Raw genomic sequence first — 27,857 nt, forward strand, 5'->3', positions numbered from 1 at the left:
CTGACACAATCTGAAGTGTTGTCTGTGCCAGCTACCTGAGTTCTAAGAACAGTAAGTTGAATTTGGTCTCTGATACGGACCAAGTTTTCAAGGTGCGTGCTGGGTTCATAACTCTTGTCGAAGTGAACACAAGCAGATTTTATGTATGCGGACAAGACACTCAGAAGAAGTTCTGTGAAGAATCTGAGTTGTGTGGCAAACTTCCTCTCACACACAGCAATGAATCTCAGTACAGCGAGGTTTCTCTCAAATGAGGGTTCTTTAATCTTTGTTACATAACTATTTACAAAGATTATACAGAGTATCAGACATCTGTCTTGAATGCTCACAAATAAGTTACTATACATACCAACCAACCATAACAACAGCCTCTGAGACAGTTACGGTAACACCAACTCTCTCCAGTGTTGACAATCACCCTTGAAGGAAATCCCCTGATTGGCTCCCCTGAATGCCTCCAAATTCCCCAGAAGCAGGCAGGACTTCCAGATCAGGGGCAGGACTTCTGGGTCGGGGTTGCCGCAAGGCACTATGAGAAAGCAAAAGGGGAGCGGTACATCTGGATGGGAGGTATTTTCGCCCATTTTGGGGGGGGGCGGAAAGGTATTTTTGGGCTGTTTTGGGGGGGGTTGTGTGGCAGGGGCTAATTCTCTGGAATTCCCTGGAAGTTGGCAACACTGGTTCTCTCTCAGAAGAAGAAGTGACAGTTGCATCAGCCTTCCCATGATGCACTGTTAAATGCAGACTCGTGTAACTGCCACTAGAACTGTAATACCTTCCGCTATAGCCCCACCTGGTAGCCACATCTATGTCATTTTCTCAGACCTACTTACAACATGGTCTTGACACAAGTTGCTTCTGCTGTTGCTTCAGTAGCCTGCTTTTTAAAGGTTTCATCCTTAATCTCTCAAATTCAGATCTTCTACCTTTCAGTGTTGGGTGAAACCTTTTAGGTTGGCCCATAGTGGTTTAGTCAGTATTAAGGTGTCCCAGATCAGTGTTTTGAACTGTTATCTCTTCCTGTAATATTTATCTCTGTTTGTTTGGATGTAGGAAAGAATTCTGTGGAGCGCTGATGTGCACTTCTCAGCCTCTTAGGCCTTTTTAGTTGTCTCCAGTGTATTCTGTATTTATTTATTTAAATAATAAGTAAGTGTTAAGCGTGGAGTTGTCTGTGTGGAAAGCTTACTCTTTGTTACCGATCATTTAAAAAGGAATCATGATAAAATTATGATGGTTCCTTGAAACAGTATCCAGCCTGTTTGTTCTGCTTCACTGTCATAGAACACAGTGCTTCTTTCTCTTTTAAATCATCCTCTCTATTGCCAGAAACATTTTTGTGTTCCCATCTGTCCTCTTGGTTCTCCCCTGATTTCACTTCATTTCCATACTCAGGTCATCTGCTAAAGAAAAAAAAAACCTACATACTGAAGCTGTGGTAGGCATCAAAAACAGATAATACTTTTGTTCCAGTTTGTAATTACAATGTGAGGTTTGATAAAGTGTATTATCTAAATCAGTGATTCCCAAAGTGGGTGGTATGCCCCCCGGGCGGTGGAAAGATCCAGAAGGGCGGTAAGGGGGGAAGGGGGTGGGAAAAGGGGGTGGCAGCGAAGCCTTCAGTCAAAATATTGGTACACAGGAAAGGCAAGGGGAGCCAACTGCCTTAAGGGCCATGAGGAGGATGAAGGTTGCATGAAATATCTTTTCAGGGTCCCCTTAAAGCTACCACACAGCCTCGCTGATCCCTTTGTGTGGTGGTGTCTCCTGCTCTTCACCTTCTCATGTGAGTTCACTCACTTAGTTGCGTCTTTCACTAGTAGTGGTGGTTGGGAAATTCTTGAGAGGCTTGGGTGTAGGGCATTGCTTCTGTGACTTGTAGCAACACCATTTTGAGATAGACTGAGCGACTGGAGAGAGGTGTTAGAGCATGTGGCATCAGGGGAGAAGTGATGGCAAAAAGAAGCTTTCAAATTGGGGACCCTTCTTAAGTTTTAACTTTGCTGGGACTTGGCTGGAAAGTTGGAGCTGCGCTGCTGCTCCTGTTTTCTATCATTGGACAGGCCAAGAGAAAAGATAGGCGAGTAAACAATGTTTTTGTGAGAGGGGGAACATTTGAAGCTGTGTGGGAAAGGCATGTTTTTAGGGGAGGCAGGGGAGTGTATCTGGGGTCAGTTCTTAGGAAGAGTCCTTTGCCTTGAAGTGGTTCCTGTAGTTAAAATCTCTCCCTTTCCCCTATCCTTATGTCTTCAGTCCAGAGCATGTGGCCTCTGTAAACCCACTACATATGCACCAGATGCACCCCTCTCCTCCCTGACGAAGGAGGATTGAGAGTTCTTCCTTGCCAGGAAAAAGCATATCCCTTTGGAACTAGTCATGCTTTCCCCCTTAATTTAATCCCACCTCATTAATTTTGGTTGCATCCATATTGCAAAAATAATCCAGTAAATAAACCGATCAGCTGGCTGAGCAGTAACTGAGAGGGCTCTTGCCCACACTGGCCTTCGCTTCAAGATCAGCAGGGGTGCAGCAAGCTGCTCAGTTGCTGCTCCCAGACTGACTGGGTGGCAAAGGGAGAAGCAACCAAGATGGGTAGTTTTGAATTTGCAGTAGAACATTAAACCTAATATCAAGATTGCAGAAGAGGGGTTGGGCAGTCACCCAAAAGGAAAGGAGGTGATAGCTAAAATAGCTTTGGGAACCATGATCTAAATGCAGATATGTTCTCAGCTTTAACTTTTCTGTATCTCTTTCTCTAGTTGTTTAAACGTAGAAATGTTGCCACAGCTGATGAAGAAACAGAAGAGGAAGTTATGTCAGATGGCGGGTTCCATGAAACTCAGATGAATAACATGGAAATGACTTCTGTAAGTGGTGGAAAGTTTTGGCAGCTCCATTCAGGATTCTTTTTCTGTAACACCAAATGTAATTTCTAAGGCTGCAAATTCAAACATATCCTGGAAAGACGTTAACTTCAAATCTCTTGAACATTCTGGTGCAGAGTATATTTGATATATATTTTAGAATATTTCATGCTGCAGTTTTACTTTTGGAAAAAAAATTAAATTCAGTATAAAATCTTCCATATTCCAGATGACATCAAATTAGGAGGAGTAGCAAATACCCCAGAGGACAGAATCAAAATTCAAAATGACCTGAATAGACTAGAAAGCTCGGCAAAAGCTAACAAAATGAAATTCAACACGTAGAAATGTAAGGTACTGCACTTAGGGTGGAAAAACAAAATGCATGCATATAGAATGGGAGACACCTGGCTGAATGAAACTACGTGCGAAAGGGATCTAAGAGTCCAAGTAGACCACAAGTTGAACATGAGTCAATAGTGCGATGCTGCAGCTAAAAAGGCCAATGCGATTTAGGCTCCCTCAATAGAAGTATAGTGTCTAGATCAAGGGAAGTAATAGTGCCACTCTATTGTGCTGGTCAGGCCCCACCTGGAATACTGTGTCCAGTTCTGGGCACCACAATTCAAAAAGGATATTGAGAAGCTGGAGTGTGTCCAGAGGAGGGCAACTAAAATGGTGAAGGGTCTTGAAACCATGCCCTATGAGGAATGCCTTAGGGAGCTGGGGATGTTTAGTCTGGAGAAGAGAAGGGTAAGAGGTGATATGATAGCCCTGTTTAAGTATTTGAAGGGGTGTCACATTGCGGATGGAACAAGCTTGTTTTCTGCTGCTCCAGGGAACAGGACCCGGAGCAATGGATGCAAGCTCCAGGAAAAGAGATTCCAGCTCAACATTAGGAGGAACTTCCTGACAGTAAGGGCTGTTTGACAGTGGAACACACTTCCTTGGAGAGTGATGGGGTCTCCTTTCTTGGAGGTCTTTAAAACAGAGGCTGGATGTCCATCTGTCGGGGATGCTTTGACTCAGAGTTCCTGCATGACAGAAGAGGGTTGGACTGGATGGCCTTTGTGGTCTCTTCCAACACTTTGATTATAGTATTAGTATTTATTTGTTTATGAAAATGTATTAATATTCTGAGATTGTAGCTCCCCTATTCCATTTCTATGTTTGTTTAAAGAGGAAAATACATTCAGATAGTATTACTGTCCTGTACATTTTTAGCTGGAATTTTTTTCTTGGCACTCACTTTAATCTGAGAAGCTCAAAAATATATCTCAATGGAAATTAATATTTTACTCTTTATTCTGAGGCCAATTCTCACTTCATCTGTGTTCCCTTTGGAATTGCAGACTGCCGTGATAACATCTGATATGACTGAAATGATTTTCTCCAATAGTCCTGAACAGCAGCTTTCTGCTACTCAGAAATTCCGAAAACTTCTTTCAAAAGGTTAGTATTTATTTATGAAAATGTATTAATATTCTGAGATTGTAGCTCCCCTACTTGTTAGTAATTCCCTGAATAGTCTACTGACCCCAATTGCTACCTCTGCTTCTGCTAGGCTTTTGGGCTTTTATTACCTCTATTCGCAACACCTCCACCTCTAAACTAGCATCAGTGCCAGCAAAGGACTATTTTTATTGAATTGTGCAAATACACTGAAATCTGAATGTTCAGGCTCAAGGTTGACTCCAGGAGTACATCCAAGCTGCAGACCTTTAGGGATAGTGTAACCCCATCCAGCCCAATCTGAATCCCTGTTCCACCTTTCCACTGAGAAGGAGTATCACCATCTTGTCTGTATTAAGTTTCAGTTTGTTTGCCCTTATTCATTATGCCTGATGACAGACACTTGTTTAGAACCAAAACAACGTCCTTGAATTGTGGTGGAAAGAAATAATACAGCTGGGTGTCATCTGCATACCAAATCCCCAAACTCTCAATAACATCTCCTAGTAGTTTATGTATATATTAAATAGAACAGGAGACAGAACTGAGCCCTGAGGGACTGTATAGAAACCAACACCACTTTTTGAGTTCACCCCTCCAGGAAGTAACAAAGACACTGGACAAAAGTGTCCTGATCCAGTCCCAGCAAGGACACCATGGTCAATGGACCACTGAGGGATCCAGCAGAACAAACAGGAATACACACCCTGTCTAGTTCCTGTCATGGGTATTCCACCAAGGCCACCAAATCTGTCTCTGTTCTGAGGCCTGAAACCAGATTAAAATGGCTGTATATAATCCACTTCATCGAGAAACCCTTTTATCTGGGAAGTTACCACATGCTCCAGAATGGTGCCTAAAAACTGAAAGTTAGAGACTGGCTGATAATTGTTGCGTGCTACCATTATGTTCCTCGGTCTGCATGCTATACTCCTGTTGATGCAGCTTAGAATTGCACTGGCTTTTCCCAGTAGATAAGGATGAAACATTCTGGAACTTGAATTGCTCTTCTCATTAACTCCTAGTAAGTAGGAAAAAGTTCGAAGAGGGTCCTCTCCCTGTAGTCATGTGAGAGACCAAGCCCTTAGAATCCAGTCTTTCCCTCCCTACCTAGAGGACACCCTTGTTGAGCTCTGTATTCATTGACATAGCCCTATTTATTTATTTATTTATTTGTATCCTGCTTTTCCAAGGACTGGGACTTTTGGAAACTTTACCCAAAAAAAACCACCTATTTCTTCTCCGTCCCTTTCTGATTTGTGTCTCCTTTTTCTGCCTGCTTACACTTCTCCATCTCCTTCACCTGACCTGTTCCTACCCATTCCTTGCCACCCCATGGGAGCATTGGTGTAGAGGGAGGATTAATTGAGAGGATGCCAAGGAGAGAGAAGGAGGAAGACACATGAAGTGATGAGTGGTGAGAGTGAGACAGGCCTTCACAGAGGGGAATGACCTTGCAGATGGGGGTTTATGAAACCAGCCGGGTGAGGAGAATCCCCTCTGCATCACTACAGCTTCCCAGCACACTGCCCAACCCACAATGGATCTGCAAGTATGGTGGTGCTCTGGAATGATGGATCAACTGGGGAAGTTATGAGTAATAAGGGGCTCCCATCTACCCTGAGGCAGAAAGGAACCATCCACAGACCTGGTGGCCTGAATCTTGGCCCTGGTGTCACACAAAGCCACAACAACCAGAGCTGCGACCATAGTGGCTGCGCTCAGGTACTCCAAGTCTCCTGAGAGAGAGGAGAAGGTAGACCAACATTCAATCTAGCACTTCTTTGCCACCCTGAGCAAAGAGACAACACACGGGGATGAGCATTTTACCTCCAGAAAAGAGCATTGCAGCAGCAGCAGGGCCCACTGAGACTCCTGCTCCAGCGGCCATGCTGGAAACTCATGGAAGGAGTCCAAGGCTTCCTCTTCCGGTAGAGACAACTTGGCTATGGGAAGACTGGGGGATCCTGGTAGCATGAGGCAGCCAAGGAGGAAGAATTTCCCTTTCCAACTCAGGAGCCTGCCATGAAGCAGCCCCCAACAAGCGCGAAAGACTAACCTGGCCTTCCTTGGTGACAACTCCTGAGCACTCCTCAGAAGAGGAGCATGGGGGCAGGGCCTCGGATATGACCTGCTACAAGGAGGGGAAGCTCTCCTTGGAGGAGGAGGAGGAGGAGAAGAAGCATGCCTATTCCAACTTCAGGACTTCCCCTTCTTACTAAGGAAAACAGCCACAGCTCTGGGCCTTAGCTTCCTAGAGGGCCAGACAGCCCCACAGGACTCAGACCTCCCATGGGTGGGTGGTAACCTCTTCCACAGTGGGAGATGCCCTTCCTTGTGAATGTGATGCAGGTGGTGAGAGGAAAAGAACAGGCCAACCGAAAATAGACTCTCCAGACCCAGGCAAGAAACTGTATGGTCTGCCACAGGCAGTTATGGCCAAACTGGAAGTGTCCCAGTAGACACTCCAGCATCTGCATTGGTGTCATCAGCCATCTTTTGTAGAGACATTAAGGATCCTCAAGAAAAGACTGTCACAGACAGCTCTGAAAAAGGCACATGAGGCATTCTCTTGGGCTATCAGGCCAAGCGCGTCAGTATCCATGGTAGCCAGGGCCTCCTTACACTGGTTTAGGGAACTACTTAGTCCCAGTGAAATCAAGGTTAGGCAAGACCTGAACAAGCTACTAAAGGCAGCAGATGGGACATTGGATGCAGTCCAAGTTTGTAATGGGACATTGGACGCCCTTTCATGTCTGGAGCCCTCCCTCCAGTCCATGTGGTACCATCCGGCCATGGAGGGAGAGATACAGGCCCAGCTCCGTCGGGCCTGGTCTAGATTAAGAAGCCGAACCTTCCTTCCAGTCCATCTGCCTTGGTCTAGGCCTCAGAGGGAGAGAAGAGCTTCTGGACCTGATCGACTTCCCCACCATCATTCCCTTCACCTTTTGTGTCGTGTCTTTTCAGATTATAAGCCTGAGGGCAGGGAACTGTGTAATTAAAAATAATAATTTTAATCTGTTCTGAGAGCCTTTAAGGCTGAAGGATGGGGTATAAATTCCATTAATAAATAAAATAAAGAAGATGCATATCTTCACATCCCAGTCCACCCAGCACACTGCCAGTTCCTACAATTTACATTCGAGAACCAACACTTCCAGTACAGGGTGCTGCTGTTTGGACTGTCATCGGCTCCCTGAGCATTCACCAAGATCACTGGTAGGATATTGGAGGAGAGCATGCCTCCACATTTATCCATATTTAGATGACCTCTGATCTGAACAACATGGGCTACAAAATATACAGTGGGTCCTTGATTCACTGGAGCAGCACGGCTTCCTAGTGAATCCTATAAAGAGGTCACTTGTGCCATCACAGCAGCTCCAGCATCTGGGGACACTGATCAATATGCACTCAGTCATGGTCACACTATTCCAGGAACACATTGATGCAATTGCCAAAGCCATAGACAGCATCAGACAGACACTGATCTCCAGCTTGACACTACTGGCACACCTCCAAGGGTTGATGATTTCAATAACAGAGTGCCTTCCATGGGCATGACTCCATGGCATGCCTCTCCAGTGGCTCCTGCTTCCCTACCAGGAGGCCATCACAGCCGGGATACCCATTGTACTACTGCAAAAAGTCATTAACTCTCTGAACTGGTGGACCTCATCATCTACCAACAGGGGAGGTCCCATTTGGACACCAGAGAGGATACAGGTTATCATGGATGCCAGCCTGAGGGGTTGGAGTGCCCAGTGCAGCCCCTACTTGGTTGGAAGATGGAGCAAGGACTCACAGCATCAATTGGTGGGGACTCAGGGCAACCCGACTGGGCCTGTTTGCCTTCACAGACCTGGTCCTAAGAAAGGTGCTGCTAATCAGAACAGACAACACCACAGTAAAGACTCGCATAAACAGCAAAGCGGGCTAAGATCACACTCCCTGATGGCAGAAGTCCAGACTGCTCAGGTGGGCAGGCAGGCAACCTCCTGTTTCAGGATGTAGAACACCTCCAGGGAGCCCTAAACTCAAGAGTGGACTGGTAGTGCCAGACCAACATTGACGAGCAAGAGCGGAGCTTCCAGCAGCAGGTGTTCAACTAACCAGCTCAACCCTGGGTCCTCCCAAGGTAGATCTCTTCACCTCCTCAGCAAATGCGAAGCCACTGAGATTTGTGTCAAGATACTGGACAGAGGGAGCTGAGGCCATGGATGCACTCACTCTTCTGTGCCCCCCCCCCCGGCCTACCTTTCCACCCCTTCCTCTGATATCCAAGGTACAAGCAAAGGTCAGATGAGAAAAAGCCAGAATATACAGGTACACTTTCAGAGACTTTTGCTGATGGAAACAACTGGACTATAAACATTTCTCAGTAGTGTCACTGCTGGAATCCCTGCAGGATGAGATTGACCAAGCACCCTCAAAAGACAGGTTGCTGCCATTACCTCCATACTAATTCACAACCGAGCCACAAAGGTGACATCTCACCTGGATGTCCAAGTCTTCATGAAGGGCTTAATCAACCTAGCCAGATGAATAGTGCACTGATTCTCCTCTTGGGTCCTACACACAGTACTCAAAACACTGACAGTGGCCTCCTTTGAGCCCCATGCAGGGAGCATCTCTGAAGCACCTCACGAGGAAGGTGCTGCTGCTCAAGGCCACCACTTCAGCCACATAGAGTCTCAGAATTAGGGGCATTATGAGTCCAGAAGGACCTTTGCACGATCAGGCCGGACTTTGTGGTACTACACCTAGACACAACCTTAATTCTGGAGGTCAACTCTATATTCCACAGATCACAGGAAGCAACTGGTGGACATCTGCAGGGCAACCACCTAGAAATCTCCTTCCACCTTTTGTCAGGCATTGCAAGTTAGACAGTATAGAATGGGTGGAGCTGCATTTGGAAGGAGAGTCCGACAGCAGACATTTCAACCCTAAAGTGCTCTCCCTGTCAGAGTGTTCCATATGTATCTGTTGGGAAAAGGAACATGGGACCTTACCTATGAGATATTCATTTCCAATAAATAAGGATCAAATATTCTACCCACCTGTGGAGTGCTGGCAGGATGACCTAGGCCTATCCAAGTACCGGGAGCTACAAGCAATCCCTGAAACCAAAGATCCAGTCTCCTGCTCCCCATGAGATGGCTTTACCTTGGGACCTCATTACTATTTCACTGTCTTTGGTTGTAGTTACTCATATTGGATTCCTGTCTTCCCTATTGACTTTCTTTCCGGATCCCTATCCCATTGGATGGTACAAGTGACAGGATTCCTAGTGGGTTGCTCCCTCATGTGGCTATAGGGAGAGGACCCTCTTTGATCTTTCTCTTGCTTAATAGGAGCAAATGGGAAGAGCAACCTAAGTTGCAGGATGTTCAGTCCTTATCTACTGGAAATGAACATCTCACTGGTAAGATCCACTGCTACTTTTTTGATTGCCACATCACATTGTTAACTCATGCTTAGCCTGTGGTCCCCTAGATCTTTTTCACATGTATTGTCTTCAGGCCAGGTGTCACACATCCTGTATTTATGCATTTCATATTTCCTCCCTAGAAGCAGTACCTTATATTTAGCACTGTTAAAATTCATTTTGTTAGTTTAGGCCCAGCTCTCCAATCTGTCAAGGTCATTTTGAATCTTCATCCTGTCCTCCTGGCATATTTGCTACTCCTCCTATTTGATGTCATCTGGAGATTTGATAAACCATTTTCTCTATGGCAGTATCTAGGTTGTTTGTCAAGATGTCCTCTGTCTGATGTGTGGAAACAGTGTATTGACCTGCAGTTCTGCAGTCACAGGGCATTCAATAAGAAGAGTTTTTACAGGCAGGGAAGTACCGTGTTGATCAGAGCATAGGAATAGAGAGAGTGTGTGTGTGTATTTTGTGTGCCTTCAAAGTTTCTGTCTTATAGTGATCCTAAGACGAACGTATAATTGAGTTTTCTTGGCAAAATTTGTCCAGAGGAGGTTTGTCCTTGCCTTCTCTTGAGGCTGAGAGCATTTTTTTTATTTTATTTTTTGAGAAGCGGGATACAAATAAATATGATGGTGATAATGACTCACCCAGGATCACCCGGTGGGTTTCATGGCCAAGCGGGAATTGAACCCTTGTCTCCTCAGCTGTAGTCCAACACTCAAACCACTATGTTACACTGGCATAGTCAAGTCCTCTATGCCATAGCTGGCATAGAGGACATAGGTTATAATTATTTATATCAGTTGTCCAAATGTTAAATTATTTCATTTATTCCATTCTTCTTTAAATGTACAACTTCACTGAAGGAGTAGATGAAATCTATTCTAATATCTCCATTCTATGTATCTTTAAACAGAACCCAATCCTCCTATAGATGAAGTCATTAGTACGCCAGGAGTAGTGGCCAGGTTTGTGGAGTTCCTGAAACGGAAAGAAAACTGCACTTTACAGGTGTGTCATATGTGTAAGAGATATAATTGCTTTACATAAAAACATTTTAATTCATACGGCTTAGCTTTTGCATTTAGATTTGAAAATATCCTAGATGCAATTCTCATACACTGCTTGTAATTTAAACGTGGGTACAAATATACTGATCTCTCTCTTGTTTCATAATAGCTACATTTTTGTAATATTTCTGTTAACACACCATTCAGGTGACTGTCATGAACTCAGAACAGTTCATAACAGAGATACACTTCAAAATAGAGATATCCAGATTGGTAGATTTTTCATCCACTATATTCCATTGGCTTGAATTGTCTTTATAAAATGTACTTTGAGGAAGAGATTTTAATTGTCACCAATATTACTCACTAGATGTCTTTGTCTTTAGTATTACTTCTTTTTAAAATATGAAAGAACGAGAATTTAACACAGAGACACATGCGCGCGCGTGCACACGCACGCACACACACACACACAGTGTTAAGGGTGTTATATAATATCAGGAAAAATAGCATAGATATAAGTAGACTTTGTTGGTATTGATATGCCCTTCCCGTTAGACATAAATACTGCTTGCAGACTGTCATCCAGCCTGTTTAAGTTCCAAGATGTGATTTTTACTTACAGAATTGGATGCAGAAATCAAATAGGGGATGTAAAAAGGGAAGGAATGCTGTTTGATGTATCTGCTGGATAAGGGTAGGAAACCCATTATGCTTGCTGCCCTTTCTAGTTACCATGTGAATGGTACACTGGATCCCCAGGTTAGTGTATGCTTCATGCTGTTGTCAAATTTATTGAAGAAATGACACTTCTTTTGTCTTCTCCTCCAGTTTGAAGCTGCATGGGTACTGACTAACATTGCCTCTGGAAATTCTCTCCAGACTCGGATTGTGATCCAAGCAGGTGCTGTTCCTATCTTCATAGAACTCCTCAGCTCAGAATTTGAAGATGTGCAAGAACAGGTTAGTTTCTCAACTGGGAAAATCACTGAGTTTTCAGTACAGAGAGAATAAAATTTCTGTGACCAAATAGGAAAAATGAAGTATTTGTGTAATCGCTTGTTTTTGGTTATTATTAGGAAAAATTTCATTCCCAAAATTAATCGAGACAATTTTTCTATGAATTAATTATGAGATTATATGTATTGACTTCTTATGAAATTATTTTTATAAAATGTTTCCCACACTGCTCAATGAAACCTTTTCCATGTAGACATAATTCTCACCTTGGTAGCAAAGGCATGCCGTATCCTCCAGTAGAATAAGAAACAAAATAAGCTAGAACAATCATCAGTTCAGAGACACCCCCCCCCCAGCTAGTCCAAAGCAGGTTTCCCAAGGGTTGCCTGTGGACTCATGACTGTACCTTTCCTAAACTCTTTTGATGGAATCTGGAAAGTAGAATGAGACACCATCTTTTTAAGTAATTGGAAGAGGACCAGCTGCTTGGATCTAACCTCTCAGTTCTCCTTCACTTACGAGAACATAGAGGAATTTCTGATACCACTGCAGTGTCAAATCCGTTGAGGAATTGATGAGTTCAGTTGATAGAGGAGTCCAGTGGGCCTTTCCCTTATGCTCCGGACCCCCCACCCTCTACATAAGGGGAATTCCTCATATGCTTGAGTCTCATTAAAATAATGGGGCTTGTGCTTGCAGCGTGGTGTGCTCGCCACAGCACTATATTTGGAATGAGAACTACAGGATTTATCTTCCCACATAGCTTTATTCTGAGCTGACAAGCAGGTTCATCAGAATGAATATGGCATCAGTAACTGCAGTAAAACATCTGTGGTCTCACCTCTGGTCAACATAGCATGCCACTTGTCAGGAACCAACATTGCGTAAAAATTGTGATCACTTGCCCAAGAACCATTGATACTGAGAATGGGCTTCCTCCTTGGTTTCTGTAGCTTTGTCAGTGTTGGCAAGACAGGACCCCAGTGATCTGTGTGTGGGATGGTATGGTTCCAGTGTGGAAGAAAAATGGGAGGTATCTCAAGAAACCAGGATGACTAACGACTAAATGAACTTTCAACTGAGCTACGTTTTAAACAGAACATGTATAAGAAATGGAAAAATGGCGAACTCACCAAAAAAGAATTCAAACAAAAATAGCTAGGGGTAAAGTCCGAAAAGCTAAAGTGCAGAATGAACTCAGGCTTGCTAGAGGTTGGAACTCCTGCACAAATAGGCTTCAAGTTCCACCTCAGATCTTTGCCACCATATAATAGTGGCTTCAACCCCACAACTTGACCAAAGTCATGCCTTTCCATCCTCCTCAAGCCATGACCCTCATGACATTGGAGACATCTTGCCTTGGCTGGGGCACTCACTGTTCTGGACTGACTATTTGATGGAAGTGGTCTACACAGAAGCAGTATCTTCACATCAGTCCTGGAGATGGTAGCAGTGATTATTGCCCTTCAGGCATTCAAAAAAGTCATCCGTGGCACTGTGGTCCAAGTGTCATGGGATAGTGTGACTACAGCATGCTACAAGAAACAAGGTGTCACCAGACCCCGCACAATGAACATGCTGTTTCTACAGCTTTCAGTCTGGTGTATTCCTAAGTTGATTGTCCTGTTGGCCATGCATTTTCCAGGGCAAGACAACATGTTGACTGACTCTCAGAACCAGACATTGGCAGAGGCACACTAATGGACTCTGTACAACAGAGCCTTCCAAATGATACTGGCAAATGATGATGGAGTCGTCCTGCCTTCAACATGTTCGCTTTTGGGAAGAACCACACATGCAACACATTCTGTATAGGGAAAGGTTCACTAGCTGATGCATTTTTGCTAAACTAATGGGGGACCCCGGCTTTATTCATTTCTCCCCTTCCCTCTCCTCACAAGTGTGTTGGTGAAAATTCAAGAGGATTTACAAATTGCATGGTTCTGTGATGGCTGAGACACTCCTGGTTTGCAGTGCTCCTACTGTTACCCCGCTGGGACTGTCTTCGGCTTCCTTATTCACTGACTCTGCTCACCAAAGTAGAGGGTCAAGTCAAACATCTGGGCATTCAGACTCTCCTCTTGCAGGCCTGGTGCCTCACAGCCTGGCATTTTAGATGACCACACCTGAACAATCCTTGAAAGAGATTCCACCTAAATATTAGGAGGAACATCTTGACAGTAAGAGCTGTTTGACAGTGGAACACACTCCCTGAGAGAGTGGTGGAGTCTTCTTCTTTGGAGGTATTTAAACAGAGGCTGGATGGATATCTGTCAGTGATGCTTTGATTGTGAGTTCCTGCATGGCAGGGAGGTTGGACTGGATAAACCTTGTAGTCTCTTCAATTCTGTGACTGTATGATTCTATCTCAGAAGCCCTTCACAAGTTGCTCCTATGCTTTCAAATGTTGGCAGTTATGTGCCTTTGCCTTGGGTGGTCTCTCTCAGTTGTCCCTGTGTTTACCTTGCTGGCATGGTTGTACACTAACCTGCCATACATCCAGCAGTGTTCCTGTTTCAGAGTGTTATGGTTATGAGGTTTCTCAGGGGGCTCTATCCCCTCTACCCACCTATCTGGGATCTGATTCCTCTCTGTTGTTCTCTCCCAGCTCATGCAAAGGCTGTTTGAACTCATGAGCACCATTGACCTGCAACTCTTGACACTGAAAACAGTCTTGCTGGTGAAGATTACTTCCATGAAGTGTGCAGGTGAGCTCTGCACCCTGCATTCAGACCAGCCCTGTCTAGTTTTCAGTAAGGGCAAAGTGGTACTTTGTTTTGATCCTGCATTTCTTCGAAAGGTGGTTACTGTATTTCACCTGAACCAGGATTTTTTATTACCATCATGTTCCATCGAGAATTGTTTCCAGCTAAAGAAGGACTTGCATTCTCTAGATGTCCAGTAGGCCTTGGCCACTGCACTCATCACTCTGACCTTGAAAAGCCCCCTAGCCTGTTCATCTGCTATGAGGGATGCAAGTGTGATCTTGTTTCACCAAAGAGACTGTCGAGATGAGTGGTTGATCTCATCAAAGTCTCAGTCATTGGGGTTCAGATCTCACTCAATCCATGCAATTTCAACTTTGTATGCATGACTACAAGGAATCTACTTGCTAGAAGTTTGCACAGTATCTGCCTGGACTCAACAGTCCACCTTTGTCCAACATGTCGGAGTGACTACAGGACACAAGCAGATGTGGAGTTTGGCTGGGCAGTATTATGTATCCTTGGCTTACCTGCCCCACCTCCACTAGTAAGCCAATCGGCAGTTTGTGTGAAGCACAGTGACCACGAATAAGAAGGACAGGTTGCTTACCTATAACTGTAGTTCTTTGAGTGGTCATCTGTGTCCTCACACAGACCTGCCCTCCTCCCCTCTTACAGGTCCGCCTGAACTCATGATGGACATTGGAACTGAGGGTAGTACACCTTGGCACTATTTATGTTGATATCCAAAGGGGCAGGATTATTGCCAAAAGCTACTCAGCTCTGGAACATTCCATGACTTGGATCTATGCAGGCATGAAACCGCCCCCTCATCTGTGTGAGAGCACAGATGACCACTCAAAGAATTACAGCTACAGGTAAGCAGCCTCTCGTTGTATGTGTCTTACTTTTTATCTGGCACAATTCCCACTTTACTGAATTAATTGTAAAGTGTTGTTTTTTTTGTGTTGCAATAAGGACAAGCTAAATGTGCCCGTACACATCTCATTTTTTATTACAATTCCTGTTTCTTTGTTGATTGATCTATAACCATTTATGTTAGAATTTCTCTTGGATGGGAAACTCCAAACAGAAATCATTTTTGGTGAGAGGTAAAAACATTCGTATTTGTCCAAACTTTTAACGTGACAGGGGTTTGATGCTGGCCTCTCATTTTATTGCTTCCTTATGTTTTCATTTGTTGTTACTTTTAGTTGGATTTTTTTCTGTTAAGTAATTACTGTATTGTAAGCAATTTAAAAGTAGTGCTGCAACATGGCTCTTAAATATTCTTCAACACTATAAAGGGATCTCTTCATGTTGGAATACAGGACCTAAAGGGTTATATTCAAGAAAATGTGTTTAACACTGTCCATTTTTCTTCACTTTCAGGCTGTCTGGGCTCTTGGCAATATTGCAGGTGACAGTACCATGTGTAGAGACTATGTGCTTGACTGCAACATCTTACCCCCTTTATTACAGTAAGTCTTATAAATAGTAATAAGGTTTTTTAACAAGATCATCATACTGATCTATATTGAAAGATGATGATGCTTGCCAGAACCCCACAGAATAATGGATTCCAAGTTCTGGTGCAGGGCATTGGATACAACTTTCTTGTTTGAAGCTAATCTGGCTCTCATTTGTGACCGGATGGGAAACAACATGAGACCCTCTGACATTCCACGTTCAGATCCATTTGGAAGACACATGGAACATAAACATCTATCACTATTATTGTTGTCATAGTAGTATTAGAAATAATAATCATGACCACCACAAACCAGATAAGAGAGAGTGTAAGTGTGTATGTGTATTTATGTATGTATAACTGTTGAAAATATTTGTTCAGACTATAAACAATTTATATGACCCCAAATGCCCTATAAGGGGTCTGAGCTGCATTTTCATCACATTATGTGCCCCTCTGAACCAATTTAAGTCCAAGGCAGGCCTTTTTAAAAAAAAAACAGAGAGTGTCCACTCACTTCCTGTTAGTAAAGAAAGGGCCTTTCTTGGGCCTAAAATAACCCAGGAAGGCCTAATAACTGTTGAAAATACCCAACCATGTCCCATAGTGGGTAGTTATGAATAGTTTTGGGGGGAATTGTATGGGGGACACAGCTCTCCCAAGTACTTCTGAGAGGCTAATGCAGCCCCCTAGCCTTCCACAGTTACCCCACCCTGACTTAGAGCACTGACAGGTCCTTGTTTAGCTGTACTTCATTGACTTTGCAGCATTGTTACTGGGTCTTTCACGTATCTGTGTAAGAATGTATAAAGGATAAGTATCTAATCAGTTCTCATCCATTATTAAAAATAATTTTGACCAAATAAGTGTTGCTGTACTTTTTCCTTCTTCAAAACCATGTACTCCCATCCCTGCAGCAGTTCTTACTATCTGCTCATGTCATCATATGAAATGATGGAATTTTCTCATGAACCTGTTGGGAATCATCAAGAAATTGATAATTTTAAGCATTTCTGGCAAGGATAGTTTTATGTTTTTGAAAAGTTGTAAGGATTTTTTTTTAAATTATATTTTCAGATTACTTTCCAAGCAAAATCGTCTTACCATGACTCGAAATGCTGTGTGGGCACTGTCTAATCTCTGCAGAGGGAAGAATCCTCCTCCAGATTTTGTTAAGGTAGGAAATAAAGTTTGGGAGAAGTTAGGGGAAAGAGTTGCACTTGTGGATAAGAAAAACAAATTAAGAGTTTGTATCACTCCTTTTAGTAGTCTGGGGGGTTGAGGGGTCCTGAGGGTGGAAGAAGCAAATTTTCATCTGAAGAAGAATGCAGTTTAGTATGCATTCAAGTGGGTGGTTCTAAGGATTACTAGGTGTACAATTCTCCAGCTGTTACCTAAAAGCAGAAATGCAGTTATCTTCCATATGGCTTGAGAGAACTGCATGTTTTCTACATGTAGATATCATTGTTTTCTGTCCATACTTACGCATGTAAAACAGCTAAAGGGAACAGAATGGTTCAGTTCACTTGAGCATCATTTTGAAATTTTTTCTAATCTATTTGTTTTTTTTAAATCTGTTTAATATTTACAATAGTATTTATTTATGTAACTGTGGGGCCGTACATTCAGGTACATACAAAATGCCACCCCTTTTTGCTGCATATCGTTCCTGGAGCAGCCAAACTGTGTGGGAACGATATGCAGCCAGGAAGAAGCTGCCTAGAGCAGCTTCTTACTTGTGGCGTCATAGGGCTGCAACGCAGCCCTATGATGCTGCTTCCTGTGCGCAACGTGCAGACGCTATGCATCGCATACATCATCATGGCGGCTCCTGTATGGACAGGAGGCCGGCATGATGGCAGCAGCAACATGTTCTGGGGTTCCGGAGTGTGCAGTTGCTGCACACTTCAGAACCCTAGAATCAGCGCCGCCACACCACTTTCTGCCTGTGTGTACCAGGCCGTAGTTTCTTGATTAATAAGTGATTGATATGTCCATGTCTCTTGCTTCCAAGATTTTAACAATCTATTCTTCTTCTGTCAGGAATTGGGCTGATTTCCAGTATTTAGCGTACAATATCCTTGCCACAGTAATCGTGTGTGTGTGTATGATTACTGTGGCAAGGATATTGTACGCTAAATACTGGAAATCAGTCCAAATCCTGACAGAAGAATATCTGTCTGTCTGTCTGTCTGTCTATCTATCTATCTATCTATCTATCTATCTATCTATCTATCTATATGAGAGATATGTGAAGAAGGACTTTCATTCCAAGTTTCAATTTTATGGATCATGTTTAATAGAAAGATTTGAGGATCTAATGGAATCTCTATCCTTAGAATGTCAATCATCAATTTTTGAATTCTTTCCCAATAATGTTTAACTTTGGGGCATTTCCACCACATATGGAGGAAGTTCCTTCCAGCTTTTGACATGTCCAGCATTTTATCTCGCCTGTTTTATATATAAAGCATTATGTTTAGTCTGGCACATATACCATCGATAGACCTTTTTGTAATAAAGTGAGCCCACCTCATATGCGGGCTTCACTTACACGGCTTTCAGCATACGCTGAAGCCGCAGGAGAATATTATCAATGGCGCTCACGCCCTGTGGCGCCGTGTACATGTGCCTCATTATTTTCAATGGGCCACAAGCATATGTGATTTTCCCGTTACGTGGGGGGGTCCAGAACGGATCCTTCGCGTAAGGGAAGGGAGGGCTGTAATTTTCTTTATAGTTTTGACATAGGGTATATTGGTTAGTAACCTTCCAAGATTTTTTCCAATTTTCTAAGTCTATTGTTTTTCCTACATCTTCTGCCCATTTTACCATTGCATGTTTTACTATTTCATTCTCTAAATCTCTTTTTTAAAGAGCTTTATAAAATTTAGAAATATGACCATCTTCTTTATCGAAGAAGATTTTGCCATCTCATTGAATTCTTTAGTGAATCCTATTTGTTTGCTGTCTAGTTTATATCGTTCTTTCAATTGGTTACATAAAAACCAGTTCACATTGATGTTATCTTCCTGAATTTGATCTATAGTTCTCATTACATATTTATTACCTTCTTCTAGGATTAAAATGGCCCTGCATTTAGTCCAGGTCTTCTTTTTGGTTTTTTTTCTATATAGAAATGCTTTCTGTGGTGATACCCACAAGGGAGCCTCTCTATAAAACTGTTTTTTGTTTATTCTTATCCATACTTTTAGTAAAGATTTTCTTAGAAGATGGTGTTCAGAAATCTTTATTTTCTTTTAATTTGTTATACCACAAGTAACCGTGGAATCCAAATCTTAAATTACTGCTTTCGAAGGTTAGAGGCTTTTCGTTCTCTGATTTTATCTATCCTTCCAGCCAAGTAAAACAGGATGCATAATAATATAGCTTCATGTTTGGTAAGACCCAACCCCTATTCTCTTTGTCATCCGTTAAGATCTTCCACCTAATTCTGGCTTTTTTACCTATCCAAAGGAACTTATTAAGTTCCTTTTGCTACTGATCAAAACAGTCCTCCTTCATTATTACCGGTGGAGTCTGAAAAAGAAACATTAATCTTGGTAGGACGTTCATCTTTATTAATGCTGCTCTTCCCATTAATGACAGGTGTAAGCGTGTCCATTTTTCTAGATCTCTATTTATTTTTCTCCAACATTTTCCATAATTGTTTTAAAATCGATCCATATTTCTTTTGGTAAGGATGATCCCCAAATATTTCACTTTATTTTTTATATTGAATCCAGTCACTTCTTTTCATGTCAATTATTCTGCTGATGGTTTATTTTTGGTTAGTGTTGAAGTTTTGCCTTGATTAATTTTTAATCCAGATACTGCACCAAAATCTTGAATTGTTGTGATTAAATGTTTTATGTTTTCGAATGGCTCCTCTAAAAAGCATATCAAGTCATCAGCAAAAGCCTTAATTTTAAAAGATTGATCCTTTATCTTAACCCCTCAAATTTCTGGGTCATCCTTTATTATGTTATTTAATACTTCAAGAACCATTATAAAAAGTAAGGGAGAAAGTGGATAGCCTTGTTGAGTGCTTTTCTCAGTCTTAATATACTCAGTCTTTTCTTTGTTTATGAGTAATTGGGCTCTTTGATCTTTACAAATTGATCTTTCACCCATGGTTATTTTTATAATTATTTCTTGAAGAAATTGCCAGCTATAAAAGGCTATTTCCACGTTTATTAACACCATAGCAATTTTTTAATCATTGTGGTGGTCATAGTGTTCTGTAATATTTAAGACCGTCCTTATATTGTTTTTTTATTTTTTGATTGGGTAAAAAACAACTTTGATCATCGTGGATTGTTTGACTAATATTTTTTTCAGCCTTTCTGCTATGATTATAGCAAAAATCTTGTAATCAACATTTATTAAGGAAATCGGTCTATCATCCTTAACAACTAGTCTATCACGATCTTCTTTTAAGATTAGACTGATATAAGCATCTTTCCAAGTTTCTGGGATTCCATCTCTTTGATTATCATTGAACATGTTCTTTAAAGAGACAAATATGACCTCTTCCACTTTTTTATAATATAAAGCCTGGAGTCCATCTGAACCTGGTACTTTACATAATTTCTACCTTTTTATAGCATCTGATATTTCATCTGTTGTTATACTTCGATTTAGATTATCTTTCTGAATTTCGCTTAGTCATGTTATTCTTTTGTTCTCTAGATACTCCAGAACCTGTTTTCCATCTCTAGCTCTGTCTTTATCTGTTTCTGATGAGTCTTTATAGAGATTTTTGAAATATTCCCTGAAATTATTTTTGATTTCTTTCTGTTCCGTCATTCTGTTGCCCTTGTGATAAAGCTCTGTTATCACTTTCTTTTCATTTTTTCAATTTGTTTGCCAGTAATTTCCCAGCTTTATTGCCATATTCAAACTGCATTTGCTTCCATTTCCTTAATTTTTTTGATATGTCATTAATTGCTAATGATTTTAATTGCTGTTAACAAAATTTCAAATTAAATTTTTACTTTCTTGTCCCCATTTTTTTTCCATTCTTCCTCCTTATTCTTTCATTGCTCCATAATTTGTTTTGCCTTCATCCTTTCCTTCTTTCGGAGTTTGTCTTGAATATCCCCCTAATGTTCTTTAGTAAGCTAAATTTTGGTTACAGAAAAAAAACTTCCTGTTGGTTCAGTAGGGCCATCTCTCCTTCTATCTATCCAGGAAGACCTTGTGTTCTCTGATGTGTTAAAGAGTCTCAACACATACCTGCAGTTCAACTTCTCTTCCCAGAGGCCTGTTACAGACTGCCAAAATAAAGCTGCTTCGGGTCTCTTTGGAGGTATGCTGTTTAAATGATGCATGCATCCTAAGAATCCGGGAGCTGCACCAAAGCTGCCCTCCAGTGCTTAGGAATGGAGTGTGGCTTTGGTGCAAACTCCGGACTCTTAGGACCCATGCATCATTTAAATAGCATACCTCCAAAGAGACCCGAAGCAGCTTTATTTTGGCAGTCTGTAACAGGCCAGAGAGCCACCGCTTGGCACTAGTTGCAGTTGTGGTCAGTGAAATTTTCTGGCAAAAAGATACACATTACACATACATTGCAGCAGACAACAACAGATTCTTCTTCCTCCATCCCTGCAGGTGTTTTTTGTTTGTTTGTTTGTTTGTTTGCCCCTTTCAGACTGTAATAACCCTTATGAATACGCATGGTGCTGACCCTCAGAGACTCAGCTCCAAAGAGTACATCAGCAGTTATATAGAGCTAGTAGCTGCTAGCTCCACCCCAAGCATGCCAGTGACTCAGTGAAAGCCTCACCCCTTTTGCCCATGTGCTCAGGAAGAGCACACAGATAAAAACAAAATAAAAGTCTACAGACAAGCTTTAAAACAAAGCAGCCTAAGAGTCAAGCAAAACAAAACAATGGTCTGCAGACTAAAAATCATCAATATCCATCCCTACCCCCCCCCCAAAAAAAGGGGCCAAAACTTCTTGCTGTTACTATTGCATTGATTTCCCACACAAGCAAAGTCATGCTCAAGATTCTTTCCATGTATGGAGCAAGAAATTCCAGAGGTGCAGCCTTGGTTAAGGAAGGGAATAGGCATTAAGAGATCACATTGAAAAAATATGATAGACAGTGGAGTGCACTAGAGAATTCTAGAAGAAAATCTCAGTCTCAGCTGGAGGATATTGTTCACTCCTTGTTAATTTGTCCATTGTACAGCAATCCTAGAAGAAAATTAGCATGCATTTTATAGACTATAGCAAAGCCTTTGACTGCATAGATCTTTAAAAAGGTAAAAATTAAAGGTATTCCCCATTGACAAGGTTGTCAAGTCATGTCTGGCTATAGGGGGCATTGCTCATCTCCATTACTAAGCCGAAGAGCCAGCGTTGTCAGAGACTACTCTGTGATCATGTGGCCAGCATGATTGCTCAGAACGCTGTTTACCTTCCCACCAGAGTGGTACCTATTTATCTACTTGCATTTGCATGCTTTTGAACTGCTAGGTTGGCAGAAGCTGGAACTAATGTTGGAGCTCACTCCACAATTGCAGCACCCAGGCCTCAAACTGCCAACTTGCTGATCTTGCAATCAACAGAGTCAGTGTCTTAACCACTTGAGCCACCGCATCCCTGCAACTTGAAAAGCTACACTTTATTCTTAGAAAGTTGGATGTTCCAATACATTTTATTTTTCTGATACACAATCTATACTCAGGAGAAGAGAGTAAAGTAAGACCAGAATACAAAGAAACAAAGTGGTTCTCAATTGGAAAAGGAGTCAGAAAAGAGTGCATTTTATCACCCTGTTTGTTCAACTTATACACAGAAAAAGTCATACGCCAAACAGGCGTAGAAAGGAGGATTGAAGACTGGAAGAAGGAACATCATAACCTAAGATATGCAGATGATATAATACTAACAGAAAATAACAAAAACTTGGAATAAAGTCAAAGAAGAAAATGCAACGGCTGGTTTAATGTTGAACATTAAGTAAAACTAAGATAATGACCATGGGAGATCTACATAAATTAAGTATAGATGATGAGGAAATTGAAATAAAGAGTTTCCATACTTCGGATCAATCATTGACTCGAATGGAAAGATCCTAAAGCTCACAGATATACAAATATACTAAAGTGAAGATCATTAATACTGTTGTGTTTCTCATCACTGTATAAAGGTATGAGAGCTGGACGGTGAAGAAAGCTGATAGAAAATCAACAGATTTGATGTGTTCCTGGAGAAGAGTAATACCAATATCTTGAATGGCTAAAAATACAAACAAATTGGTCCTGGAAGATGTCAGATCTGAACTCTACTTAGAAGCCAGAAACACTAAATTGTGTCTCTCTTATTTTGGCCACATCATGAGTAGGCATGATATCTATCAGAATGATAGATAATAGAAAGAGAGGAAGACTATACACCAGATGGGTATTCTCAATAAAAAAGGGACATGGCTCTGGGTCTGCAGGAAGTAAGCAGGGCCATTGAGAACAGGGTGTGCATGTTAGTATGTGTTTATTAATGTTTGTAGGTATAAATAGTAAATGAATGCTTATTCCCCCCCTTTCTGTATTGCTGTCTTTGGTTTTAACAATACAATTTCAATTAAAAATGTTCAGAGGCTGTACTTCAAGGTTGTAATGATGTAGTGAAGTCAAGCCCTGCAGGTTCTCTGCTGCAGGACAAGATGCTAGACACAGTGTTAGTGTCAGGAGGACTCTTGACTGGTGGAAAGGTTCCCCCTTGGTATGTTTGTCTGACATGTGTACCAGTTGCACCTCTAAATTTTGGGAGGCATTTCTCAAGCTGCTGAAGTTAAGCAGGATATGAGCACCTCCTGTCATCCCCAGACTGATGGGCAGACTGAAAGACAGTTTTTGGAAAAAAATACTTATGGTGTTACATGAATTTTCAGTAGTATGCTTGGGTGTACTTATCCCTTTACAACAATTTAATGCACCAAAGTACAGTACAGTCTCCTATTGTAGTGGTTTATAGGCAAGAACTTCTGTTGCCAAGCCTTGAGGTCATGCAGACTGGCCCAGTCTCTTTGGCTGAATGAGCTAGAGTCCAAGCCTCACACTTTTTGTGCTCTGAACTACAGTGGGCCCTTTCCTTACACGGAGGATCTGTTCCGGATCCCCCCGCGTAAGGGAAAATCCACCTATGCTAGAGCCCATAGGAAATCATGGGGCACATGGAAGGAAGGAGACTCCACTACACTCTGAGAGAGTGTGTTCCACTGTCAAACAGCCCTTACTGTCAGGAAGTTGCTCCTAATGTTGAGGCGGAATCTCTTTTCCTGTAGCTTGCATCTATTGTTCCGGATCCTGTTCTCTGGAGCAGCAGAAAATGAGTTTGCTGCCTCCTCAATATGACATCATTTCAAATATTTAAACAGGGCTATCATATCACTTCTTAACCTTCTCTTCTCCAGGCTAAAGATCCCCGGTTCCCTAAGTCGTTCCTCATAGGGCATGGTTTCCAGACCCTTCACCATTTTAGTCGCCCTCCTTTGGACATGCTCCAGTTTTCCATATTTGTTGGCATATTTCAGTTATCACTGAAGTTCCATCTGTCAGTAGGCACTGTAGCAGTTCAACTGGGATATCATCTGTTCCCAGTGATTTATTTTTTCCCCATTTCCTTTATTGCAGATTCTTCTTCACTTCTTAGAATTTGGGGTTCATCTTTATATGGCTCCTCATTCCAAATATCATTCATTCCCTCATCTCTTTTGTGTAACTCTTCTATGTATTGCCCCCAGTGTCTTTTTATTTCTTCTTTTTCCTTTATTATGTTCTTTTTTCCCTCTGTAGAGCATCCCTGCTCTCGGTTTCAACTTCACTTTAATTTCTTGGATTTTTTGTTGTTGTCTTCTATTTCTCTGGTCATTGTAGTATTTCTCCTTATCTTTGCATGTCAGACGTTGCACAGTTGTGTTCATACATTTGTTTTGTTTCTATCTCCCTTTGCTTTTGTTTCTCTTCTTTCTTTTATTGCATGAAGTGTTTCATCTGTCATCCATTGTTTCTTATCTTTCTTTTTGGCTACTGTTAGTGTTTTCTTGCATTCATTCTTAATTATGTCTTTGACTTCTGTCCACACTTTTTCAGGTTCCCGGTCAATTATACTCAAAAGTTCAAATCTGTTTCTTACATTGTCCTTGAATTCATCCAAAATGTTATTCAGGTCATATTTTGGTACTAAATAGTTGGCTCTCTAGCTAAATTATCCCCAGGAGGTGGTTGTCCAGCCTCTCTTTGAAGACTTTCCGAGGACACCTCACCACCTCTCTAGGCAATTGGTTCCATTGCTAACCACTCTCCTGGGAAGAAGTTCCTTCAAATGTTGAATCAAAATCTACCCTCCTTTAATTTAAAACCATTAGACTCAGATCTGCCCTCTGAGGCAGTAAGTACAAACCTGCATCCTCCTCTTTGTGATAGCCCTTGCAGTATTTAAAGGGTGGAATCATGTCCCTCCCTCAGTCTTTTCACCAAGCTTTCCCACAACTTGTAGACTATATTACTTCTACTACTATTACTACTACTACTACTACTATTATTTCTTACCCTCCTTTCCCCATGTATTGAGGCAGGGAACAACAACAATTATCAGACAGACCACATCAGTTAAAACACATCAGTTAAATACACACTGGTTGAAAAGGACAAGTAACATATATATATGTACTAAAACAATCCACATTTTAAGTTCATCGTTTAAAATTCACAATTTAGAAATAATCTGGACAAGCCTGCCAGAAGAAACTGTTTTTTATAGGTCATTTAAATTCAGACAGCATATTCAGCTGTCAAATCTCTTACAGCAGGTCATTCCACAGTCTGGAATAGCTGAAGAAAAAGTCATCTGACTGACAGTTGCCAACCTAGTCCTGGATGAATTTTCCATCAGAGGACCTGAGTGTATGGAGCAGATCATATGGGAGGAGGCAATCCTGTAGGTAACCTGGACCAAAACCACCTAGGGCTTTAAAGGTTATAATGAACGTTTTGTACCTTTCCGGGAAACTTAACTGGCAGCTAGTGGAGTGATTTTCATATTGGTGTAATGTGATCACTCCTAGATGTCCCAGCAATCAATCTGGCTATCATTCTTTGTTTTGAACTAATTGAAGTTTCTGAACTTGGTACAGAGGTAACCCAATGTGCAGTGCATTGCAGAAGTCCAACCTTGAGATTAACAGCACATGCACTACAATCTTTAGGTAATCCAGCTCAAGGAAGAGGTATAGCTGGTGTAACAGCCAAAGCTGATAGTAAGCATTCCTGGCTGTCACATCTCTCTGAGCTGTCATTTGAAGCGAGGGATCCAGAAGCACACACACACACACACACCCAGCTGTGAACACAGTCTTTTAGGGGAAGTGTAACCCCATCCACGACTGCTTGGCCCACCTCCAAACCCAGGTTAGGATCTTTGACAGTAAGCATCTCTGTCTTTTCTGGATTCACGCTCAGTTTCTTTTTCTTCATCCAGCCCATTACTTCCTCTAGGCATTGTCCTCATAGAATTAAGCCTGAAACATTATTCCTCTATCTCTACCTTAACATGTTGCTCCATTCACACAAAGAAACATTTGGAGTTCTTGGAGAACTCCCGTAGAATCAGTGAGGAGAATATGCAAACTGTGAAATGGATTCTTATTACTATCATAAATCACAGACCTTGCAGTAGAAAAAGAAGACAGTATAACTGTTTATTGTCTACATAGTCCCTACCAAACACAGTCAACAAGAATGAGTGACAATTTGGGTTGTTTAAGGCAGGAAAATATAAACGATGCCATTATGGAAGCAGCAAAAGCAAAAAGCTCACTGCAATACCATGTCCTACAGATCCAAATACTGCATAATCTCAACCCCAAAACACTCCAGAACCATAAAGCCTTCCGATCTTGCAAAGAAGCTCTTCAGAAAGCCAACACTGCATGCAGATGAGGATTCTCATCTGAACTCCTGGTGTCACATAAATGCAAAATCACGCCACGTTCATTTCAGATGAAGCAGCAACTTTTATGAAAGAGTAAGGCTTGAAGAAACAAAATGAATCCTCTTACACCAGAAGATGGAAGAAACCACAGAATCTACATGGACCAAAAAGGACACCAGCAAATGAAGCAAGAATTAGTAATTTGATATTAGGTGAATGATGTAAAGATTTCCTGAGAAATGTGGGTTTCCCCTCCTTTAAAATTATTATCTCTCCCCTGTTTCACTTTCCTCCTCCTCCTTATTTAAATAGTTCCCTATTTAAACCTGTTCCTTGAAAAATGCAGCAAAAAGGAGGGGGGAGCAACCTTATGCACAACCAGCTCCAAAGCTTCCCTTGGATGTAACACCTGAGGCCCAAGGAGAATCCAAAACTGGGTTGCTCCCCAGCCGGTTGGCCAACTGCTACAAGACTTACTAGACGATCCAATGTTAAAGCTGCACAACTTCAGTGGAGGTCTAGATGTCCTGGGCAACCCCAAGGCCAGCCTCCTTCGTCACCCCACTAGCCACTTGACCTGTGGGGGCTCTTCCAAAAGCATGTGCTTCACCAAAAGGGTACCATAGGGGATCACCAAACTCTTTTCTCCCCCCACTACTAGACAATTGACCACCTAGGTACGACATCACCCTAAGCCACTTTCAGGTCCCTAAAGCACAGTGCAGGGTAGACAAAAGAAAACATGGAAAGGAGAGAAAATTCCTACCCGGCCTTGAAAGAAACAGTGAACTTAGAGGCGGGAGGGTGGGTCGAAAATTTAATAGGGAGGAGACTGAGGGGCTGCAGAGTCAACTTGGCTCTGCTTCTCCCGTTCCATTTTGGCACAAAGTGCCCAAAAACTTACTGTGGCCTTTCTTCATTGGAAGCCATCAAATACTTATCCCTACCGCCATGTGGGCCGTACAGAGAGATAAGAATTGTATGCAAAGGGATCTTGCAGCTCCTTTTAGACT

At 42.0% G+C, this 27,857-nt stretch overlaps 1 protein-coding gene across 7 annotated transcripts in view; it reads left to right on the top strand.

The window, feature by feature from the left end:
• The window catches only part of LOC149323482 (importin subunit alpha-5), a 69,618-nt gene that overhangs the window by 13,218 nt on the left and 28,543 nt on the right, over window positions 1-27,857 (top strand). For 3 of the 7 annotated variants that reach the window (XM_089489023.1, XM_089489021.1, XM_089489027.1), the window contains exons 3-8: window positions 2,760-2,867; window positions 4,217-4,316; window positions 10,670-10,764; window positions 11,595-11,726; window positions 15,821-15,909; window positions 16,977-17,076. In XM_089489023.1, coding sequence (XP_089345149.1) covers window positions 2,760-2,867; window positions 4,217-4,316; window positions 10,670-10,764; window positions 11,595-11,726; window positions 15,821-15,909; window positions 16,977-17,076 — 624 coding nt within the window. Of the gene's footprint in view, window positions 1-716; window positions 891-1,237; window positions 1,439-1,645; window positions 1,787-2,759; window positions 2,868-4,216; window positions 4,317-10,669; window positions 10,765-11,594; window positions 11,727-15,820; window positions 15,910-16,976; window positions 17,077-27,857 lie in introns of those variants that run through there. The other 4 variants (XM_089489024.1, XM_089489022.1, XM_089489025.1 and 1 more) reach the window with 4 other exon arrangements.

The sequence above is a fragment of the Sceloporus occidentalis genome, unplaced genomic scaffold (assembly GCF_023333645.1).
Source record: "Sceloporus occidentalis isolate IW3139 unplaced genomic scaffold, rSceOcc1.0.p SCAF_1, whole genome shotgun sequence".
NCBI classification, from domain to species: domain Eukaryota; kingdom Metazoa; phylum Chordata; class Lepidosauria; order Squamata; family Phrynosomatidae; genus Sceloporus; species Sceloporus occidentalis.